This window comes from Aythya ferina, assembly GCF_964211825.1.
Source record: "Aythya ferina genome assembly, chromosome: 9".
Classification (NCBI taxonomy): domain Eukaryota; kingdom Metazoa; phylum Chordata; class Aves; order Anseriformes; family Anatidae; genus Aythya; species Aythya ferina.
The window spans coordinates 18,567,298-18,588,014 of NC_140305.1; the positions used below are offsets into that span (position 1 = coordinate 18,567,298).

The 20,717-nt window shown below is 57.8% G+C and overlaps 2 protein-coding genes across 3 annotated transcripts in view; one reads left to right on the top strand and one right to left on the bottom strand.

Moving 5' to 3' along the window:
- Window positions 1-2,423: 2,423 nt before the first annotated feature.
- Window positions 2,424-6,520, bottom strand: NPPC (natriuretic peptide C). The gene is made up of 3 exons (XM_084528890.1): window positions 6,296-6,520; window positions 4,863-5,163; window positions 2,424-3,667 (listed from the first exon to the last, which is right to left on the bottom strand). The coding sequence occupies exons 1-2, from the start codon at window positions 6,386-6,388 to the stop codon at window positions 4,876-4,878; spliced, it is 381 nt and encodes a 126-aa protein (XP_084385016.1). The 5' UTR covers window positions 6,389-6,520; the 3' UTR covers window positions 2,424-3,667; window positions 4,863-4,875.
- An 8,490-nt stretch (window positions 6,521-15,010) lies between these two features.
- The window catches only part of DIS3L2 (DIS3 like 3'-5' exoribonuclease 2), a 188,836-nt gene continuing 183,129 nt past the window's right edge, over window positions 15,011-20,717 (top strand). For both annotated transcript variants that reach the window (XM_084528891.1, XM_084528892.1), the window contains exons 1-2: window positions 15,011-15,054; window positions 17,313-18,022. In XM_084528891.1, the coding sequence (XP_084385017.1) occupies window positions 17,332-18,022 (691 nt within the window). In that variant the 5' untranslated portion in view covers window positions 15,011-15,054; window positions 17,313-17,331. The remainder of the gene's footprint in view (window positions 15,055-17,312; window positions 18,023-20,717) is intronic.

Here is a 20,717-nt window from a genome sequence, read left to right on the forward strand (position 1 = left end):
TTTCTTCCTCTTCATTGGTTTGGGACTTGCTGTCACCTGAGCTGGGCTTTGTAACCCTTCAGCAATAAATACCTTGGAAAAGCTGCATTAATGGTGCCAGGGAAAAACACGCATCGTGGCTTGGGAGAAGAGAACTGATTTGCCATGTGTTGGAAGGCAACCACGTCCTTATTTGTGGGAGCTCCAAGCTCTGCTCCGGCCTGTTTGGGGCTTTGCGAGGCGCTTTTACAACAGCCCTGGGGAGAACTCCTGTCCTTTTCCACTAGATGGAAGATGAAGAGGAGAAACCAGGGCTGTCCCTGCCTGTGTTATATCACAGATGCTCCCACTTGAAAGCCGAATGGTGCTGCTGCTCCTTTGGCAGGTAGGGCAGGGGATGTGCTGGTCCCGTGGGTGCTCGTGTGACCTCGAGGAGCTCGGGACGCCAGCCGCCCGCGCTTCCAGGTGTGCACGCACGTGTCCACCCACCTCTGCCAAGTGCCAGGCTCTGAGCTCACTTTTCAGAAGCTGGATGCCAGCCCCCTGAGGCTGCAGCTTGCATCCAAGGCAGCTCTTGCTATTCGATTATCCCGTGTCCGTGCTGGGATGTGGCTGGGGAGGGTTTCCAGCGCTGGCCCTGCATCCTTTTGCTGGATGTCGCGAGGGTTTGACCCGGCAGGACCACACAGCGAAGTGAGATCCGTTTGTTTCTGCTGCATGCGATGCCTCCTCCCTTTTTAATTGGATTCCCGTGTCCCCTCTCTTTCCTCCTGGCCTCGTTTCCTACGGAGCCCCCGTCAGGGAGCCCTAATTGTGGCCTTATCGGATGCTCGCTGTGCTCTAATGAGCCCTTTCCGTTTCCCATTCTGGCCCGGCTGCCAAGCCAGGAAGGTGCTTGTCAGCGCCCCGAGAGCTGACCTCTGCTCGCAGCGCCGCGCTGCCCTGCCAGCCCCGGGCTGTGCCGTCTGGGTGCTAAGGCTGAGCCGAGCTGAAAGTTTTCCCAAGTGCACTTTCACCCCCGAGTGCTGCCTTCTCCCTTCCACGTCAGCTCCTGTCCCTGCGTGGGCGTTTTGTTCCCATCCTGCAGGTGGGGGAGCAGGGTGACTTTACCCCCGGTCAGGGGGCATCAGCAAAGCCAGGAGCCAGCTGTTAGCCCCTGCTCCTCGCTCTGCTCGCTCTCCTTTTTGCCAAGCTAACGTCCTTTTGTGATGCAGCTTCGTCTTTTTCCTCGGGCTTGCTCTTTTCCAGGAAACCCAGTGGACAAGAAGGGATCCATGCTCTGAGGCTGTGCTTTTCCCTCCCGGACCTCACTCTGCAAAGGAGAAGTGGGAATCCGGGCTGCATGCGACCCCAGGCTGCGATCTCTGAGATTGCCCCAACCTCAGCTCGGGTCGTTGCACCCCACGTTAGGTAGTTGAGTTTCGTGGAGTGAATTCCTGAGGCTGAATTCCCTCTGTCACCAAGCAGACGGTTTCATTCCAGGTCTGGCTTTGCAACACGAAGCCAAAGCTGGAAGGGAGACGGGCCCCACCTTGGTCCCAGCCTGGGGTACCTGCTGGCATCGTGCTGAAGGACCAGGACGCGGAGGGTGACCAGCGGCACCACCTCCTTACACCGCTGTCCAGACCCCGTGTACGTGGTCTGAGCAACAAGCGATTCCTTATTGCCCTGTCGGTTTGCTGGGTGATTTTGGACAGTCCCCTCTGACTGGCATCTCTTTAGGATTACCTGGCACAGCCCTTCCTGTCCTCTAAAAGCACACAGAGCCAGTAGGGTGCACTTTCTGGGCACGCTATTTGCCCTACAGAGCCCTGGCGGCCGGTTCTTACACGGGGACATCTCAGGAGGGCTCTCGCTACCCCGAAGCTGAGCACAGAGCTGCCCATCCTGCCTGTTCCCTCCTAGATCTCAATTTTGTTCCCAACAGTCAATATCTTAGTGGTCCATCAGCTGCAGCTCCCCGTCCAGCTGGACTCTGGGCGCTGCGAGGTGGGGACCTGCCTCTGAGGGAGGTTTTGCTCCTAGGAGGCTGGCGACGCCACGTGCGCGCCTCTAACCCGATGATTGAGCTGTCGGGTGTCTGGCTGAATCCTCTTGTCCTGTAAAGCTAATGTTCTCTAATAGTTGGGGAGAGCGTGGCTGGAGGTTTCTATGGTTTCCCGCTGGTTGCTAAGGGAAAGGATCTCTTTGCCTCTGGGTCTCGGTGACTTTCTTTTTGCCCTGTCCTAGGCGCCGGAGCCCAGCAGCACACAATGCTCGTTGTTTCCCAGCCCGCTACAATGGTTGGGGCATAATTTGTGACTCCCGTCACGGCTGGGCTGGGCGCCCGCCACTCTTTTTCTAAGGCCTCTTTGAAGAAGGAGACCAAAGAGCCTTGGTGCAGGAGTTTGCCTACTTGCTGCGCTCCCCGCCCCCTCGCTTGCTGTGTCCTTTAGAGCTCCGAGTCATTTTAACGATTTATTTCATGCACTTTACATAGCAAGAAGCCGTAGCCACAGCTGTGTCCGTGAATCCTTACCAGGCAGCTCTCGGTATGTTTTGGTCTGTCTATGTATTGTCCTGGGCATGGGTAAATAAACCTCTGCTGGAGGAAGGGACTTTGCAGCTTAGCAGCGAACGCTTGGCGAGCGAGAATATCAACAAGATACTTAGTGAGCTGCTGGATCCCGGGATAACAGCAACTCCAGCATCAAGCTCTGCTCCCGCGAGCACAGCCGGGGCCGGATCCGGTGCGGTCTCACTGTTGCTGCCGGCAGGGACTGCATCTCCATACGGCCCCCGGTGGTACAGCTCTTACGGAACGCAATTTGGACCCAAACCTGCAGACTGGAAGTGGTTAAAACGCGCCCAGACCCAACGCTGCGCTCATCACACCGCTCGCGCTCTGCATCTAGGCTGTCGGACGTGCTGGGCTTATTTCCACGGGTGCGATTCGGGATCTGGGCGATAGATGAGTTGCCCGCGGCCGCGTGCTCTCGTGGTGAGTTCAGTTGGGTTCTGCACAGGCTTGCAGCTGCACGCAGCGCCGCGCAGGATTCGGTCCGTCTGAGCATCACAGGATTGGGCGCAAGTTTACTTTGCATATGGGATCAAAGCTTAAAATATCAGCTGGCCTTTCTCTCGCTCCTGACTTTTCTAAAACATCTGAACAATTTCTTCTTCCCCTCTGTTAAAATCAATCAATCTGACATTTAAATTGTACATGAATTTGATAAATAAAGACAGGTTACAAAATGCCACACGGAATGATTTTTTTTTTTCTTTACCTTTTTCAACTACTTAGGACAAAAAAATGTTACAATGCTTGACTTTTCATTTAGTTACATAAATAATTTTTTATAAATATCTCTTTATAAACAATATATAAATAGCTTTACAACATAAATACATTTATGCATGACATGAATTTACAAACAGCAATGTTATACAGCTGGCTTCATCAGTCTCTTGGAAAAGCACTGTCCCTTGTCTTGGTGAGTGTTTGTATATATAATATATATAAGATAGAGAGCACTTTTTAAAAAAATAACAAAACCAAAACAGCTGGTGCCATGACTCCTCGTACCGAAAAGAAAAACACAGCCACATCTTTTGTCCATTTCGGGGGGGTCTCTGCTCTTCTAGGCGTTGCTTGGGGGATGGCCATGCCTGGCCGTGGTAGGAGAAAACGGACGGCTGCTTCAAAGCCCTGCGAGGAACAAGAACAAGTGCCTGTTAGTACTGGCTGTGCAACAGACCTTCCCCGTTCCAAGCTGAAAGCCCCCCTGGAATAATCCTGGCATGGAGCTGGGGGGATGCTGATGTCAAACACTCTGCTCGTGTGAAAGCCAAAACAACTTTCCCTTTGCTTTTTGGCTGTTGGGCACTAATGGGGGAGGCTGGGGGAAGCTCCCAGTTCCTCTCTAAGGGTCACTAAAGAGCTTACAACCTTGTCCTGTGTGCCCCTGCCTGAAAGGACCAGATGCGGGAGCTGAATCCAAAAGGAGTTGGACCTAGGACTCCATTGCCCCAGTCCAGGCTGAAGGTTTCTGGTCTTACACCCGGTAAGGACAGGGTTTGGAAGCAGTGGGTGAGGACCTGACCTGGCTGGGAGACGAGCTGAGCTGAGTCTGTGAGGTGAAAAGCTTCCTGATGAGAATTTGATAAGGGAGGATGGCCGCGAGCCGGCTGCGCAGCACGCACTTGCTTTTCGGAGCCCAGAGCTGGGCCGTGCCTTGGGAACTGAGAGCAGCTGGACGAGGGCCACCAGCAGCAGGGGGACATCCCTCTGAGCAGGGCCACGGAGCGGCCTCAGCATCCTGCGGGCCCTGCTCACCCCAAAACCCTGCAGAGCATCGGGGTGTCTGGATGCCGTCCTCTCCATGGCCAGTTACCCCGCTGATAGGCAAGGGCACATCTCTGAGCTGGGCTGCCCCCAGTGCTATCGGGGAGGTGACACTTCCCTCACCCTATGGGGGCCAGGGACACAAATTGTGGCTGTTTAGGGCTGCCTCAGGTGCTTGGCATGGGTTAGGAAGCGCTGCCCTGTGCTGGTGCTGCCTGCTGGGAGGCACCTGCGGGCTCACGCATCCTCTTGGCTTTACAATAAATTAATCAATGTGCGGCTGCGATTTGTCCCTCGCTTGTCCTGTGATGGGTACCTGGCTTATCCCGCCACAGGATGTGTGCCCTGTAGGGCAGCCGCTGCTCGGAGCCCCCCACAGGGCTGCACCCCATCCCCTTCAGCATCCCCCCCAAAGCCTTGAGGACCCCCTCCCTTGACCAAACAGCCCGGGACCCCCCAAACACAGCGTGAAGCCGCCAACTAACTCCGGACGAGCACTTTTAGGGACCCTCCCAGCCCCAAAAGGGCCCCGATGGAGCGGCGGCGGCGCCCCACTCACCGCCAGGGGTCCCTCAGCAGCCGAGGCCGCTCATGGCGCCGATGCGGTCCAGCTTGAGGCCGAAGCAGCCCTTGCCGAGCCCTTTCTTGTGCAGGCCCTTGTGGCGGCGGCCCGGCGGGTCTTGGAGCAGCCTCGCCCAGCCGGCCCGAGGCCGGGTTTCGGCCCGAGCCTCCCGAGCCTCCCTGGGGCCGGTTCCTCGGCTCCGCTCCTTCTCCTTCTCCTTGTCCCGCTCCTTGTCCCGCTGCTCCGCGCCCGCCGCCTCAGGCGGAGCCGCCGCCGCCGCCGCCGCCCCGCGGGAAGCCTGAGGAGAAATTTGGGGAGAGGGGGGGAGAAAGAGAGAAAGAGTCAAGGGGTGTCGCTCACCGGGCTCCGAGCTGCACCCCCTTACCCAGGGGCACCCCTCTGCCCCTTGGGGTGCCCCCCAAGCAGCCCCCCGAGTCTGGGTGAGGCACCCCGACACTGCTCAGGGTGTCCCCCCGCACCCCAAAGCGGTGTCCCCGCTCTCCCCGTGCTGCCCACCCTAGGGTTAGGGCATCCTCAGCCCCCCAGCAGAGCATCCCCAGTGTGTCCCCCCTCCCCTGCAGGGGTCACAGAGCCCCCCCACAGCCCTCAGGCTCCTTCATGCCGGGGGGGGCTCCTGCTTCTGCTGGGCTGCACCCCGGTTTTGTGGAGTCAGGGGGATCAGAGACCCCCTTCTCCGGGCTGCTGCCCCCACCCTGTTAGTGCTCTCTGCCCCCCCTTGTCCTCCGGTCCCAACTCATCTCTGGGGGCACACCCCTGTCCCCACTGCCCCCCATCTCCCAGGCCTCCCCCCTGTCCCTTTTGGGGCTGCAGCTCGCCCCCATTTATCTTCCCGGCTCCCCCATATCGCCCCTTTCTCTTCACCAACACCCCTGGTGCTGTCCCACCCCCCATCCCGTGTCCCCTCTCTGTGCCAGGTCCCCACACAGGTGTCGGTGGCCTCCCGAGCATCCTCCTGCTCCACAGCACCGCGGGACACCCGGCTCCTGGGGACACCCGCTTTTGGGGTGCCCCATGCCCAGGGGATGCTGTGGGTGTCCCCACACGGGCTCTGGCCTCACACCATGCACCTGCACACACGATCTGGGGGTCTCATCTCCATCCCCAGGACCCCAAAACACAGCGGGGACCCTGGGGTGACCAGGGTGGGGGCCAGGAGCTGGCAGGTCCCCACCTGGCTGTGAGGGGTGTGGGGTGCGCAGCATCCCCCTCCAGACGAAGGTTTGGGGCTGGCGTCCCTGAGACACACACACCCGGGACAGAAAGGGGGGATCCCCTAGCACCTAAAAAACCCCCGGGAAGGAGGACTCTGCCGTGCACCCCGGGGTGCCCCCCACATCTCCCCCTTCACCTTTAGGACGCTTTTGGGGGGGAGCAGCGCCGGGAGAGCAGCGGGGCAGGGGCAGCCTTACCTTCTGTGGGAGCTGCGACGCCGGCTTCGCCTCCAGCCTGACGGAGAGCAGAGCAAGTAAAAGTCCACCAGCCAGCAAGGGTGAGATCTGCATCCTGCGGGGCAGCACGAGCGGGGACGGGGGGCCTGGAGGCACCGGGGAACGGAGGGGAGCCCCCGGGGAGAGGCCGGGACGGGCGGGAGTCAAAGTTGAGAGCGGAGCCCCGAGGTCCCTCCAGCCGCCTGCGAAGTGCCGAGCCAGTGAACTTGGGCTTTCTGCTTCATTCATTTTATAACCCAACCTGCTTGGTGATGTCATCTAAACAACCAGGTCCAAGCCGGCCTCCTTCACAATAGCAGGAATTTAAAGGGGGGGTCCCCTCACCCCTGGCAGGAACAAATGACACATCAGCCCAAGGCGGCGGGCTCGGGGAGCTGGAGAACAACAAAAAAAAAAAAAAAAGAAAAAAAAAGAAAGCGGGGGGCATTTGGCTGAGCCCCCCCGCAGCACCCCCGGGCCCCTCTGGGAGCTGCCTGCCCTCCCCTTGCCCCTCCGCCCCACAACCCCTCGGCTCCCCCAGCTCCCCTGGGTGACCCCCACAGAAGGGCAGGGGGTGGCCGCTGCAGGATGCAGGGGGGGGTCCCGGAGGGGGGTTAAGTCCCAAAGGCAGAAATGAGTGAAAAAAAGAAGAAAAAAAAAAAACACACTTTTTAATTTTCTCCTTTTTTTTTTTTTTTTCCACATCTAGGGTTAATTCAGAATTAAACCTCCCAGATCCCTGTTTGCCAGGAGAGGGGGACACTGCCCTCCCCGGCAGTGGCTCTGGGGACGCACAGGGACGTGGTGACAGCGGGGCTGCCCGTGGGCACACAGGTGGATGCCTCGGCTCGGAGGGGGGACCTGACCTCTTCCTCTGCTCCCCTGGTGGGTTTGGGGGGCTTGATAACCCCCGGCCATGGGGCTCGTGACAACTGCAGCTGATTTCCTCTGCAGGACACAGTCAGCGTCACGCGGTCACTGCTGGGGACAGGACTCACGGGGACAAACCCGGCCGTGCAGCCCGGCCACCAGCTCTCCCACCTGCTGCCCGAGCTGGAGGCTTCAGGCTGGGACTCTGGGGATCAGCCCCGGCTGCTTGCAGGGGCTCGGGACACACGTCCGAGGGCAGGATTTGTGCCTCCAGCACCGTGCCTGGCACCAGGACCTCTTCCTGGCAGTGCTGAGAGCGCCCAGCCCCATCCCCAGCCCCCCAAACCGCAGGGATGCTCTTCGTGCTCAAGCAGAGAGGTGCCCCCACATCCCTGCCCCGAGAAAAGGGAAAACTCCGGGCTCTTTCCCCTCTCCCCAGGGTCAGCTCCAGGCCAGTCCCTTCCTCCTGCAGGAGCTGCCCCTTCTCTGGGTCTCTCCAGGCTCTGCTCTGCCTCCACGGGAGGGGGTTGGCAGGGCTCCTTGGGGGTCTGTGGTTTTCTGCTCCACAGCCCGGGCTACTGGGCACAGGCCACTTTGCAGGGAATCGTCTTTTCAGCTCCACGCGAACGGGAGCTGGAAGGAGAAGGTCTCGGTGGTTTTTCCATTGCGCCTGCCAGGTGGAGACAACTTGGGCTTTTTGGAGCGCAAAGTTGTGCTTGGGCATTCGTCTGCGTGCAGGCAGATAAAGGCGATGGAGGTAGCGTTACAGCCGGCCCCGGGTGCCAGGTAACCGCGGGGGCAGGCAGGGAGCAGAGAGGCCCCCTTCTTTCTTCCCGGGGCTCGGTATTCACCTCCCGCAGCCTCTCCCAGGCAGCAGGAGGGATGCTCTGCAGCACTGCCCCGCTTGGGGAAAAATCCCAAAGGGAAGGGGAGCTGGGCTGCGGGTCCCTGCAGCCTGGGGCTGGTGCACGAAGTCCCAGGGTCCTGCCTGGATGCTGAGAGCAGCCCCAGCTTCTCCCAGGGGACCCCAAAGCGAGGAAGAAGCCAGGGCATGGGGTTGGGGGCACTGCCCGGGGAGGAAGGGCTGCAAGCTGCTGGCTGCGAGCCCCCCAGCAGCCGTGGGACGAGGGGAGGCAGGAGGCTGTGGCTCTGCCAGCCCCGTGCTGGAGCATCCCAGCGTGGCCACGAGTGCCACAGCACGGCCGGGTCCTGCCGCCGCCGCCGCGCTCCGCCAGGCTTCCACCGGCGTGGTTTTCATTAGCGTGTTTTCTTTGTCACACCGCGCACAGCCTCGGATCTGGGGAGGGAGGTTGTGTGTGTGTGGGGGGGGCTGTTCTTTATAAATCCAATTAGTGTTGTTATTCAAATCACTCCGCCTGCCCTGCCGAAATGAGCTGCAGTCAGAGACGTGGCGCACACAAAGCCTTGCCCTTAACCAGAACCAGACCGAATCCACCGCGGCGGCAAAAAAACTCCTGGGGGGGAGAGAAGGGATGGGTTGGAAGGGGTTAAAAGCAGGGAAACCTTTTGCTTTTTGGGATGGGGGCCTGACAGCCTTTAACCCTTGAAGGGATGGTGCCTGTGTGGCTGGGGGCTTCCCCTAGGCTATGGCTCAGCGTGACCAGGAGGGATGGAGAGCTGGGGGTCAGGTGTGAAGATGTGAAGGTGTGAAGGTGTGAAAATCCCCACGTGAGTGCTCTGCGTGTCACCTAACGTCCCCGTGTGGCAGCAGCTGGGTGTGAGGTGTCCCCGTGTCACTCTGTCAAGCTCACCCCTCTCCTGAGAGCATCACCCAAGGTGCGAGGAGCCCCGCGCTGTGCAGAGCTCTGCCCCCGAGCTGCAAGCGATGGGAAGCTGCAGAAAGCAGGGAGCTGCTTGCTGCGGGGCTGAAAATTAGGAAAAGCCACCGAGTGGTCCCACAGCGGGCTGCCTGCTGAGGGGAGAAGCGGGGGATGCCGGAGGATGGATGGAGAGGGACTCGTGGAGCGTGACTGGTGCCAGCGTGATGCGGGGCGGGGGGAGGTGGTCACGGTGGCACCGCGCGTGGTGAGTGTGGGTGTTTCTGCAGAGCCGCTGCCTGATCCCACAGGAGGGGTGAGTGATGCTGGGGGGAGCTGGCTCCTGTAAAACCCCTCGGGATCCACGCTGTTGAAGCGCCAGGTTTGGCTCACGTCCCATGGGGTGACCCCTGAGAGGGTTTAAAACACGACCGAGCTCTGCCCGCCTGAGCCGGCTTAAAATCAAGGCAGAAACGTGGACGCCAGCCCCCACGAATGTCAGGAGGACGTGTGTCCGGGCTGTGCCCTGCACACCGGGATGGAGCAGGCGAATCCCCCTCCAGCAGCACCCCGTGGCAGTGCCCAGGAGCAAGATGTGGGCTGGCAGCTGCCGAGAGAGCACCATGGGGGGAGGGTTCAAGGTGATGTGACGGGAGATTTCATCAGCTCGCAGTTTTCTACAGGTTTTGCAGTCCCTCTCCGGGGGTCTGGAGCCTGCAGGCTCAGCAAGAAGCAGTTTCAAGGGGGAATTTTTCAGGCTCCGTGGACAGGTTTCTGGGAAAACACCAGCCCCGAGGGCAGGGGCAGCCAGGGGCTGGGGTGTTTGGATGCCGGGAGCCCCCCCAGAGCAGGAGCCCCCACGGGCTGCGGGTTCCTCTCCAGCCACCGGCCCGGGTCTCTGCTCCTGCAATGCCGATGGCAGCTTTCGGCCTGTTTGAACATCCCCGGTGTTTATTTTGGATGCTTCTGCTGGATGAGGTATTACAGGAAACACTAAATGGTTTTACATTTTCCCCCCCGTCTCCTTTGGGTGTAGGAGAAGGCTCTGGTCCAGGACACACGCGCGTCCAACATCCCCTCGTTCCAAAGCGGCACCAGGATGGGGAGCTGCCCTGATGGAGCAGGAGGGGACAGGGACACACTGTCCCCTCCCAAAACCCACAGGGTAGGGAGGGCATGGGGAGAAGGGAAAACCCTGTGCTGGTGCTGCCGTTTGGGGTTTGCCACGCTGAGGTACCCGGGATGCTCCAGCCACCTCCCGACTTCCTGGGTGTTTCTTCTCCCCAGGGCTGCGTGGGGATGGCTGTGCTCCAGGGCTGGAGTGGAAACATGACTTCTCAGGCTTTAACTGAACATTAAAAAAAAAAAAATAAAAAAAATAGGCAATTACGATGCACTGGTGAGTACACGCTGTGAGTCTCCCCCTGTGTCAGCCACGGAGGATGTGAATTGCGTCGCCTCCAGCTGCCAGCAACTAACGCAGGAGAAGGTTATTGGGATTTTCTGACCTAAATGCCACATTCTTCTTTGTCCTCCCTTTTCCAGATGATTGCCCTCAAAAAAAAAAAAACAAAAACCAAAAAACAAAATAAATGGGGGTCTGGGAAAATGTCAGCTGCAATAAGTCCCCAGAATCAGCCTAATCCTGTTGGTTTTGGCACTGGGCATCCCTTTGGGAAGGGCTGTTGCCTGAAGAGGTGATGGCCAGGAAAGGCCAGCAGTGGGATGTCACCGCCACGCTTGTCCCCACAGAGGAAGAATGAGACCAGAGGGTGCTGAGCCTCATGGAGAGCCATCGGGGAGGCCCCCGCAGACCACAGGGGGAACAGACACCCAGCCTGGCCCCAATATTCCCCCCGCACCACCCCCATATCCCCGGGGCTCTGCCGTCAGCGCCGCGGGCACGTCGGGGCCAGGTTCTGGCTGGCCGTGGCTTGGCAGCACCTCCCACGCCTGGCTCGGAAGAAACCCCGCAGCACTGGCTGCTTTGCCCTGCACACCCCGAGCTGATTTCCAAGGAACTGCTGGGAATCCTGCTTGGCATCGGTCCTTTGGGGCGAAACCATGGGGCTTTCCCCGGAGCACACCGGGCCGGGGTGGAGGTGGGCACGTGAGGGATGTGCGGAGCTGCATCCCTGCCGCTCTGGGGGTTGCCGTGGCCCTCTTAGGGCTGTAATCCCACTGGAGCCAATTTGGGGCTTTCTGGCCTTATTTTGGCAAGGGGCCTGAGTGTTTCGCATGGGGGGGAGGCTGAGGGCAGGAGCCAGCCCAGCCCTGTGGACGTGCGGGGCTCCACAGCCCCGGCCTTCTGCAGCCAGGCAGAACAACAATGCGGGCCCGCGCGGACATAATGGCCAGGGTTTGCTTGAGATACAAAGGCGCAGGGCTTTCACATGAGGTAATACTGATAAGTTACGCTCTCATTCACCGCTCCGCCTGCCAGCCGGCAGCGGGGCCACCGTTCCCCGCTCGCCTTCAGCCAGGACGTGCCCGGCCGCAGCGTCCTGCTGCGGATCCGTGTCCCTGCCTGCACCCCAGCACGCCAGGACCAGGAGATTTATTGTCCGAAACCGCTCTGAGCATCCCTGGGAGGCTTCGTCCTGCTGCTGGCTCTGGGGAGTGGGATGAAGGGCTGGGTTTTGAAGGGGTTTGGCCGTAGGTAAGCAGGGAGGATTGCTGAGGATGAGGCTTGATGGCATCCAGGAGGCAAGGCCACGAGACCCCAACCCTGCTGCTTTAACATCCAACCAACCTCGGCATCTCTTTCCCCGCTGTTCCCTTCAACTCTTTCTCAGCTCTGGCCCTCCTGGCTGGGGTTGGGGTCTCCATGGATAAACACAGCCAGAGCAGCCCTGTCCCCTGCCCGGAGGGAGCTGCCGGCATTCCTGCAGGCGCTGCTTTGTCTGGAGGAGATGGGAACCCACCAGTCCTGATCTTTGGCGGTGGATTTCCCAACCAGAGGTATGGAGGTCTCGGGAGAAGACTGGAGAAGCTGAAGGACAGGTGGGGCAAGACCACACTGGTTGTGACACAGCCAGCAGATGGGTATCTATTAAGGAGAGAGATGTTTTTTAGCTTATTTACGACAATAAATCTGTCTCACTCCCCTCTATGCCCCCGGCTTGTGTCCTCAGGCCAAGAAGCCAGGCGGCTCCCTGCGGCCTGAGCAATGGCAAAGCGATGAGGGTCTGCCTGAACCGAGGTGCTGCTGTGGTCGAGGCATTCCCAGGGGTGCTCAGACACTCCGGCACAAACCCGTGGCCCCTCTCCGTACAGGTGGGCTGCAGGACGGAGGTGCCCGAGGAACTGCTCGGCTCCCACCCAGTGCTCCCCTCCTTGAGTCACCCCGGGGTGGCTCCATCCCCTCGGCCAGTCACTCCTGATTAACGCTGAGGCAAACGAGCGTGGGGCGGGCCTTTGCTCCTCGCCGAAACTGCAAGAGGCAGAGGAGCCAAAGCCTTCGTAAGCCGATGAGCCACGCGGCGAGGCCGAGGTGCTGCAACACGTTCCTGCCTCGAATGTTGGTAGCAGCCACCAGTAAGCGCCCAGGGGGAAGATGGTGAGATAACACTGCGCTGTGGGAAAGCAAGCCGGGGCACCGGGCTGGGCCTGCTGCTACAGGACCCCAGGGAATGAGAGCGCAGGGGAAAAATCTGCCCTTTGAGGAAGCCCGTGAGGCACCACGGAGGGTCGTGGGATGGCGGCGAGGTGAGTGCTCCTCTCTGCTTGATAGTCATGGACGGCAGATAAAGGATGGAAGCAGCCAGCCCTTCCCTGCGAGGGGCTGCGTCTGGGGACATCCCGGGCTGCTGCCACGCGTACATGTGCCCTCGTTGGAAGTGCACAAAGGAAGGGCGCTGCCTGCCCTCGGGGCACCAGGGGGGTGGCACGCCTTTGCTGTCCCTCTCATCCTCCTGGGCCAGTGATGGAGCAGAGCTAAAGGGGCACAAGTGCAGGCTCTGCCCCATGCACCAGACCTGTTTCCAGGCCCTACTGGGCTCACGGCCCCTTGCGCAACAAGGGCACAGCTGGAGGCAGGAGGCGGGGATGATGGAGGTGTCCAAGCCGTGTCCCTCTTGCCACACATGATATCACCGCGAAACCGCAGGCCCCCGCGCCGGCAGCGCTGCTGACAAACATCGAATGCCCCCGCTTTCTCCCCCCCCCCCAGCTCCTTCGCCTCCTGTGGAAGGAACGGGGCAGCTGGTGGTGCCACCTGGTGCAGCAGGGAGCCCGGCCAAGCTGCGGGCTTGGCTCTGTCCCCACGGGGGTGAAGAGGAGCAGAGACACGGCGTGACTCAGCGGCACGCAGAGAGGAGCTGCCTGCTCCCACCTGGCTTCACAGCGAGGGGGGCAGCGGGGCTGGGGGCTCCTGGGTCCCCCCACCCCATCTCCCACTCATCCAAAAGGGCAAGCAGACCGAAGGGCCTGCCCTGCACAGCTGGGGACACGCTGCTGCCATGCTGTTAGCAGAGCACATGGCAATCACTTTGCTTTGGCAGCGGTCTGGAGAGCAGGAGGAAAGGGGAGAGCACTGAAAGGGGGATCCTGTATCACTGTGCTCCCCCCGGGGCCAGCTCCAGCCGGGAACTACGTCTGCTCTCCAGCATCTGGGGGGACCAGCTGCTGCACACTGGTGGCTCTGCTCATGCAGAGGGGGGACACTCGCTTATTTGCCATGCGGTGGCTGCGTGCCCAGTACGGGGGCTTGCTGCCTCCCAGCTGTGCTGGGGCAGAGCTGAGTCTCTGGTCCTTCTGAGTGGGATGCTGCCTTTGCTGGTGGCATCCCGGCATGTGGGGAGATGTGACGGTCCTACTGAAGGTGTGTCTCTGCCCGTCTCCTGTGGTCCCCACAGCAAAAGTCCTCTGTTTTTGGGCACTCCCTTGACCAACACAATTGCAAGACACAGAGCTGTCTGTGTCTGTGTGACTACCATTGGGGCTTCCCCTTGAGCAGCTCCACCTCAGCGCTATCACCACGGCTTCGTGGGGCTCAGCATGCTGTGAGCAGGGCCTTGGGGGTGGTGTATCTGCAGGAGGAGTGGGACTGCCACTCGTGGGTTGTGCATTGCAATTGGCCTCTAGAGGGGACCAATGCCAGGTGCTGCGGGCACCAGTTGTCCCCTTCCCAAGTGAAGGAGCAGCACGGCCTGCTCAGACCAAGTTTCCTGCTGAAGAGAAGACTGAGCAGAGCCTTTCTACATCAGCCCCTGCTTGCAGACACGCTTGAGGTCCCTTTGGACCACCTTGTGCGTGCTCTAAGGGGCTGCTCCAGGCAGACAGCTCAAACAGCAGGCACTGGGGGTGCCAGTCTTGCTCAGAAAGACTGATTTCTCTCCAGATTTTCATCGGACTGCAGTTCTCTGGCAAGCCCGGTGTGATTTTCAGGTAACAACAGGATGACCGAATCACCTCTTCCCAGTCAGGGAGACGCTGGCTCTCCCTCTGCTACAAAACCCTGCAGCATCAGGAAGAGGAGGGAAGCAAATGAGCTCCTGGCCTCATCCTTTAAGTGCTTATCCTTGAAGTGCTGCTCCTGGCCTCATCCTTTAAGTGCTGTCCCCCCCCCAGCGCGAAGCTCTGCCCCATCCCGGTGAGGTGCCCATTTGCTTGGGTGCTGTGGTGCTGTGGGGCTGGGGGGCTCAAGGAAGGTGTGGGGAGCTGGGATCGGCTTCTCCTCACAGATAAATAGTGATGGGGCTACAGGGAACGGCCTCGAGTTGTGTTGGGGGGGGGGGTCAGGTTGGAAACGAGGAGACATTTATTGTAAAAATGAGCGGCTGGGCACTGAGATGGGTTGCCAGGGGAGCTGGTGGTGGCGTTGCCGACAGCGGGGGCGTTTTGGAACGGTTGGACGCGGTGCTTGGGGCCACGTTTGAGCGGGTGACACTGACACGAGGGGGACACTTGGACCAAACGCTCTGTGAGGCTTCCTGAGGCCCCGTTCCCAAGCCCGCTTCGCTGGGCGAGGCCTTGTGAGCCGCGCCGCGGCCCGTAGGCCGCCTCCGACCCGGAAGAGGACGGCGGGGGAGGGAGGGGAGGGGGGGGGGGCGTCGGGACATTTAAACGGCGCGGAGCGGCGCGGGGCGGCCGGTGAGTGCCGGGAGCGGGCGGGGGGCTCGGGACGGGGCCCCCCTCCTCACCCCGAGGGGCTGGGCACGGAGAAGGGCCCGGAGCCGCTTCCCCGGGGGCTGTCGGGTGCTGCGAGCCCGGTGGCGGAGCCGTCCCGGCCGCCCCCCCCCCCCCCCAGGTGGCTCCCTCAGGGGTGCGAGGCCGGGCCCTTAAGGGGGGGTCCAGGCAGGGCCCTCAGGAGCCCCCCACCAGGTTTTTGGGGGAGTTGTGGGGATGGGGTCAGTGTGGGGGGGCTCCTGGGGATCCACAGCCAGCCTGGAGCCTCCCCTGCTGACCCTATGGGTGCTCCTCGCCCCCCTCTGCCCTCCCTCCCTGCCCTGGGTGGCTGCCCTTGGGAAGCAAATAGCCCAAATGTGATGTGCAGGGGGTGACCCCCCCCCCCCTTTTTTATGTCTGTGCTCTATTTACGTGGCTAACGCTGCGGAGGCGAGAGGCAGGTGTTTGCTCTTTGGTGGTAGATAAAGGTGGCAAAGTGCTGTCCGCCCCAGCCCGTGTTTGGAGAGTAGGCTCGCAGGCCCTCATCAATGTTATCTGCCTCTGCTCGGCTGGCAGCTGGCGAAGGTGACGTTAGAAAGAGGGCCCCGCCGGAGACCTCCCCGCGCGAGGGTTTTGTAACAGCAGGTCAGTCTCTGAGAAGAGTTTAGCTATTGGCCAGCGCCGATGGAAAATGTTAGGAGCGAGAAGCACAAACCACACAAAGAATTTTTCCTATTGATTCAGGGATTTTTAATTTCTGCTTTGTATTGTGAAGGCCATTCACATCCGTGCTCAATTACTTCAGCAAATCGAGGTGTAACTCGCGCTGCTTCGCTGGAAGGGCCAGAGCAGGCAGCGAGGAGGAGGAGGCAGCTCCACAACCCTTCATCTCCGCCAGGTGCCCTGTTCCCAGGCAGTGTGTGTCCACAAGAGGCTGCGTGGGGGCTCGTCCTCCGTGCAACTGCAGCAAAAGGGAGCTGAGAGCTGGCTGAGGGCGAAGAAAAATTCCACCGTGGTGGGAGTAAGGAAGGGAACATAAATTTCTCTTCTGCTGAACTCTGCGTTCTGTCCTGCCAACGCTCCTGTGCTCGGAGAAGTGAAGAAAGAAAGGTTTCATGGGCAGTGTCCTTTAGTTTAGCTCTGAGCCCGGTGCCTTTCAGTTTTGGCATAGAAAAGGTGACAGCGCGGCCTCGAAGTTCTCACTGTAACAGCTGGGGTGAAATTCAGCTGTTCGGCTTCAAACATGCCTCTAAGGGAAAAAGGCATTTTTATGGAGCCCTGCAGGAGACAACATTGCTCTGGTGTACATTAACCGTGTATTTTATATTCCTCTTTGGTGTTAGGTACAGCAGAGATCATTGATATGTCCTATCCGCGCTTATAATTTACATTAATAGGAGCTGAGGACAATTTACTAGATTGTTTCACTCCGAAAGCTTAAAAGCTAAAGCAGCTCAAAGGGGATTGAAAGCCTGATCTACTTAAGCTCCGTACTCATCCTGCAAAGGTGGAGGGCATAACATCCCCTGCAGAAACGGGGGCCAAACGGGATGGGAGCCAGTGTGTCGCTGAGAATCACTAAGAATTACGGCCTCTTGCAAGGTCCTTAGTGGTGTGAGGGAGTTTAGTTTATATCAGTCACAGGGGGAACAAGTTTTTGGCAAGAAAGACAGGCTGAAATGGTCAGTGTTGGTTTTCGGAGCACATGTTCTGTATAATCCACTAGAGTTCCCCACTGTGCAGGTGAGCTAAGAAGCGATACCTGATTTTTACCGCAACCTGTAGGTACCTCAGCGAGGCTGCAGTTATTTTCAAAGGCTTCAAGTTGGACATGACAAGGTTTTAGTTCTGATAACCACAGCACTGGCACATCTGGCAGCCTGTCAGTTACTCCCTTAATTTAGCTGGGCTGTTGAAAGGCAAGGAGGGGAGGATTAAAGGAATCGTATTTGGGGTGTCAGCACTGGGACACAAGTCCCCGTTTTGTGAGGCTTGTGGGCAGCTATGGCTTGCAGGCTGTGGACACTCGGTTACCAACAGTGGCTTGGTACAGGGCAGGTGTTGGCTGCAGCGTGAAACCCCGTCCCCGCAGCGGAGCAATTTATCACCCTGTGGGATTTCTGTGAAGGCCAACACGTTCTCACTCACTAAACATTTGCCTCTTATAGCGTAGGCAATTATTTGTCGTTCTGTTTCGAGAAAATGACCCTTCTTTTCCCCTGTGTTTGTTTATAACTCTGAAGTCTGGCCCTTTGCTGCGCTATGGATCCTCAGGGGCACGTGCGAAGCGCTTCTGCCCAAGGTGCCAAGGAAGGAGTAAGCAAGCCCGCCGTGCCGCAGAAGAACGCGTACGCTCGGCTCGTGCAGAAGCACCACAGCGGCCGATTCCGGTCCTACATGAATCACGTCGCACAGAAAATGCAGCTGGAAGACGGCACCTGCAACGACCTCAGCTTGGACCTGGACCCACCCCTGAGGAGAGGACTGGCGAAGGAGAACCTGGCCAGGAACGGGTTGAAAGCGCACAGCTATTCACCAGGCAGAGCGCCTCACCTGGAACAGCCCGTGCCTGGGGGATTGGAGAACGAGAAATCTGTCCTCAACAGGTGTTCTCATCGAAAAAATGCCAACGTTCACCTAGAAGGAGACTTGGAGGCGGAGGAAGACTGCTACATGCACCAGCGTGGAGCTGCAGGCGACTTGTTAAACGCGAGCGACGCCCCGGGTGGGAGAGCGTCGACCGGCCCGAGGCACGGCGCAGCTCTGCAGAGGTCGTCTGGTTCTGACGAGAAGGATGAGGAGGACACGTGGAGGAAGAAACACAAGAAACGAGGCAGGTGTCCTGCCAACACGGACCCGGCAGCTGGGCACTCGGGGACTGAGCAGTCTGGCGGGGATGTGCTGGCAGCAAATGCCAGGAAAAGCAGTCACTTGTCTGCAGGCCACGTCCACGGTGAGTTCGATCTAATGACCTGCTTGGTCCGTGTGCTGCAATTACCCTGGAATTGAATGTGATGGTTTAGTCATGAGGGAGTTAACGTGAGCCAGTTCTGCTCTGTCTGAGTTAGTCAGCCCTTAGTTACCTGGGGGTGGCTTCGTCCTGCTTTACAAGTCAGCCATGCTGCATGTGCAAATGGCTTCGCGTGGAGCCAGCCTGGCGCTGGCAGGGCCTGGTCCCCTGGCACAGGCTCTGTGAATGTGGCTGTGCTGCTTCCAGGACCAGCGCAGGTCTAGGAGAGCCCAATTTCTGTGGGGCAGGGTCCAAATTAATAAGGCTGCTGGATCTGAGCTGGCTCAAGGCGAAGTCACAGTTCCCTCTGCGTCGCTTCGTTGGATCTAGAGTGCTGCTTAGCCTCTGTAGAGCGTCCAAGCCTGTCTAATACTCAGGGGCTAAGATGCCTGTATAATATCTAATTCCTGATACAGGGTGTTGACTCTAGTAAATTTTACTGGTAGTAACAAAGAGAATACATCTTGCAATCGTACAGCGAGTGCCTCTTAAATGCAACGGTCAGGGCAAAAAGCCAACTTACAGAGATAAAATTCTTTATTAAAAAAAATTCACAGCATTTACAAGCAGCCGAAGCCAGGCAGTTTAAATTTGATCTCCTGATGTAATGGGTTAAAACTTCCTCTGAATGATATTTACGGTGAAATACTTGAAATAGCCTGATCTTATGAACTACTACTGGAGGAACTCATAAATGTCACTGCATTAAATTCTCTGTAACAAGTAGAAGAGATCAATTTCTCAGCTGGGTACGAGGGGCCTGAGGTCTATCACAACGTTTGGATTTGAAATCAAGTAAATGTTTAACTGAATCACTGGCAAATCTGTGCCCCATCAGTCAGGAGTGGCAAGTAATACGCTTTTTACAGGGCTTGCTGTATTTTTGGAGGCTGTGACAGCAGAATTATGTGCTAGATTATGTGCTAAAGTTGGTAAACTTTCATGAGTTCTTTCAAGACGGATCATAATTAGACACTTAACACAAGCAGATTGCTGACATTTATGGAAGAGCCTCATTTTTGGGAGGGTTTTTCTGGTATGTCTCATGGTAACAATTCTGTGCTTGTTACGCTGGCTGTAGTACGGGACTCGGCTGCCTTTTACCCTGCCGCGAACTAGTAGAGACTTACTTTTGGACAGTAGGGAAGAGCAGCTAAGAGATTCCATGCTGATGTTAATTAAGACTGGTTAGTTTGTTGGTGTGAGGTGCTGCACTTCTCAGAAATCGAATTTGACGCTGTGCCAGCTAATTGCACGGGTACGGCCAGTGGCCTGAGGTGCGGTCCCAGAGCTGTCCGAGCTGATCTAAATCAGGGCTGCTGTGGGTCCAGGCTGCTCTTCCTTCCATTCTCTTCCCTCTGCTGGTTCAGGGAATCAAAGCCAGCAGAAAACGACCTGCCAGGAGAAAAGTAAATAGCTTCTGCGGTGAAGCTTGCCTGCTGGTGGCACGGGCTGTCACTTCTGTGGGAAGGTGTGACCTGATGGCACCTTGCCTGGAGGATCTCCCTGATGGAAAGGGTCTGGGCACCTCTGTCCAGCTGTTACTCAGCCACTCCATGCTAGATAGACGGGCTGCTCCCTGGAGACAGCCTTGCTTTAGGTGCTGCAGCTTTGAGAAGTGTCCTCAGGCTCGTCTGGTTTTCTTGGTTCCTCATCCAAAGTCAAGCCTGGCCCCTGGAGAGGGCATCAGGTCCTCCTGGAGTAAATGCAGGGCTTATGTCCAACGCATCACCACATGTTAATGCACTAATCCTTGGTGAGGATTTCTGCAGGAATACGTGCATTGTAAATCTCACCAGCCACAAGGTTTTGTATTTTTAGTGTCCTTGCCACCCTGAAGGATCAAAGTAAACTTCTAAACCAACTCTGAAAGTTGGCCCGAATCAAGAAGTGTATTCAATGGGACATGTCTTTCATGGATTCATTCTGTTCAGAGCAAACTTCGGTGGTTTGTGCATTATTTTCTGTGATTCTTTGAAGCTGCTTTTTTAATTTCCATCTTTCTGCTGTGAGAGAAGTGATGTGATCAACCCTTCCTACCCCTCCGGTATTAAGAAAACAAAAACACCTGTCTAAAGAGGAGAAGCATAAAAAGATATTTCAGTGGATCAGAAAGGCTGCCCACCACAAGTAGAGGAATCCCAAGTCTTAAGAAAATGCTTTTGTAAATCAAAAGTCCAAAAGACTTACGGCTGTAACAAAGAAAATGATAGTCGTCTACGTGGATTTTCATTTAAAATAAAAGTACCCTGGCTTTCCGAAGTCAGCACCTGCAGTTCCCTCCTGCTTTTCTGGGAGTGAGGTTTACAACCCCTTTGAAAAGCAGCTATTTAGAAACTTGGTGTGGAGACCGAGAGCAGAAAATGTTGGCCATCGTGTGTTTGACCTCTCAGGTGGAAAACTCACACTGCTGGGAAGATTATTGGGAAATTATTTGCTTAAGTGACACCCTTCCTTTTCTTTTCCTTGCGTGCCTCCCGAGCCACCCTCCTGTGTAAGTTGAGACTGGTCACACTCCAGAACACTTGCAGGGGCATGAAAACAGTTTCCTGGGGAGGAAAGAAAGAGGAAAAAATAGATGTAATTTGATTCGGACAGATGTCTTTTCTGCTCAGTGTGAGTATATTTTAGTACTCCC

Excerpts from the sequence above, each read along its gene's own strand:
- NPPC (XM_084528890.1), bottom strand. The coding sequence starts at position 6,388 with ATGCAGATCTCACCCTTGCTGGCTGGTGGACTTTTACTTGCTCTGCTC. Across the intron at positions 5,164-6,295 it reads CGTCGCAGCTCCCACAGAAG|GCTTCCCGCGGGGCGGCGGC; the intron begins GTAAGGCTGCCC and ends ATTTCTCCTCAG.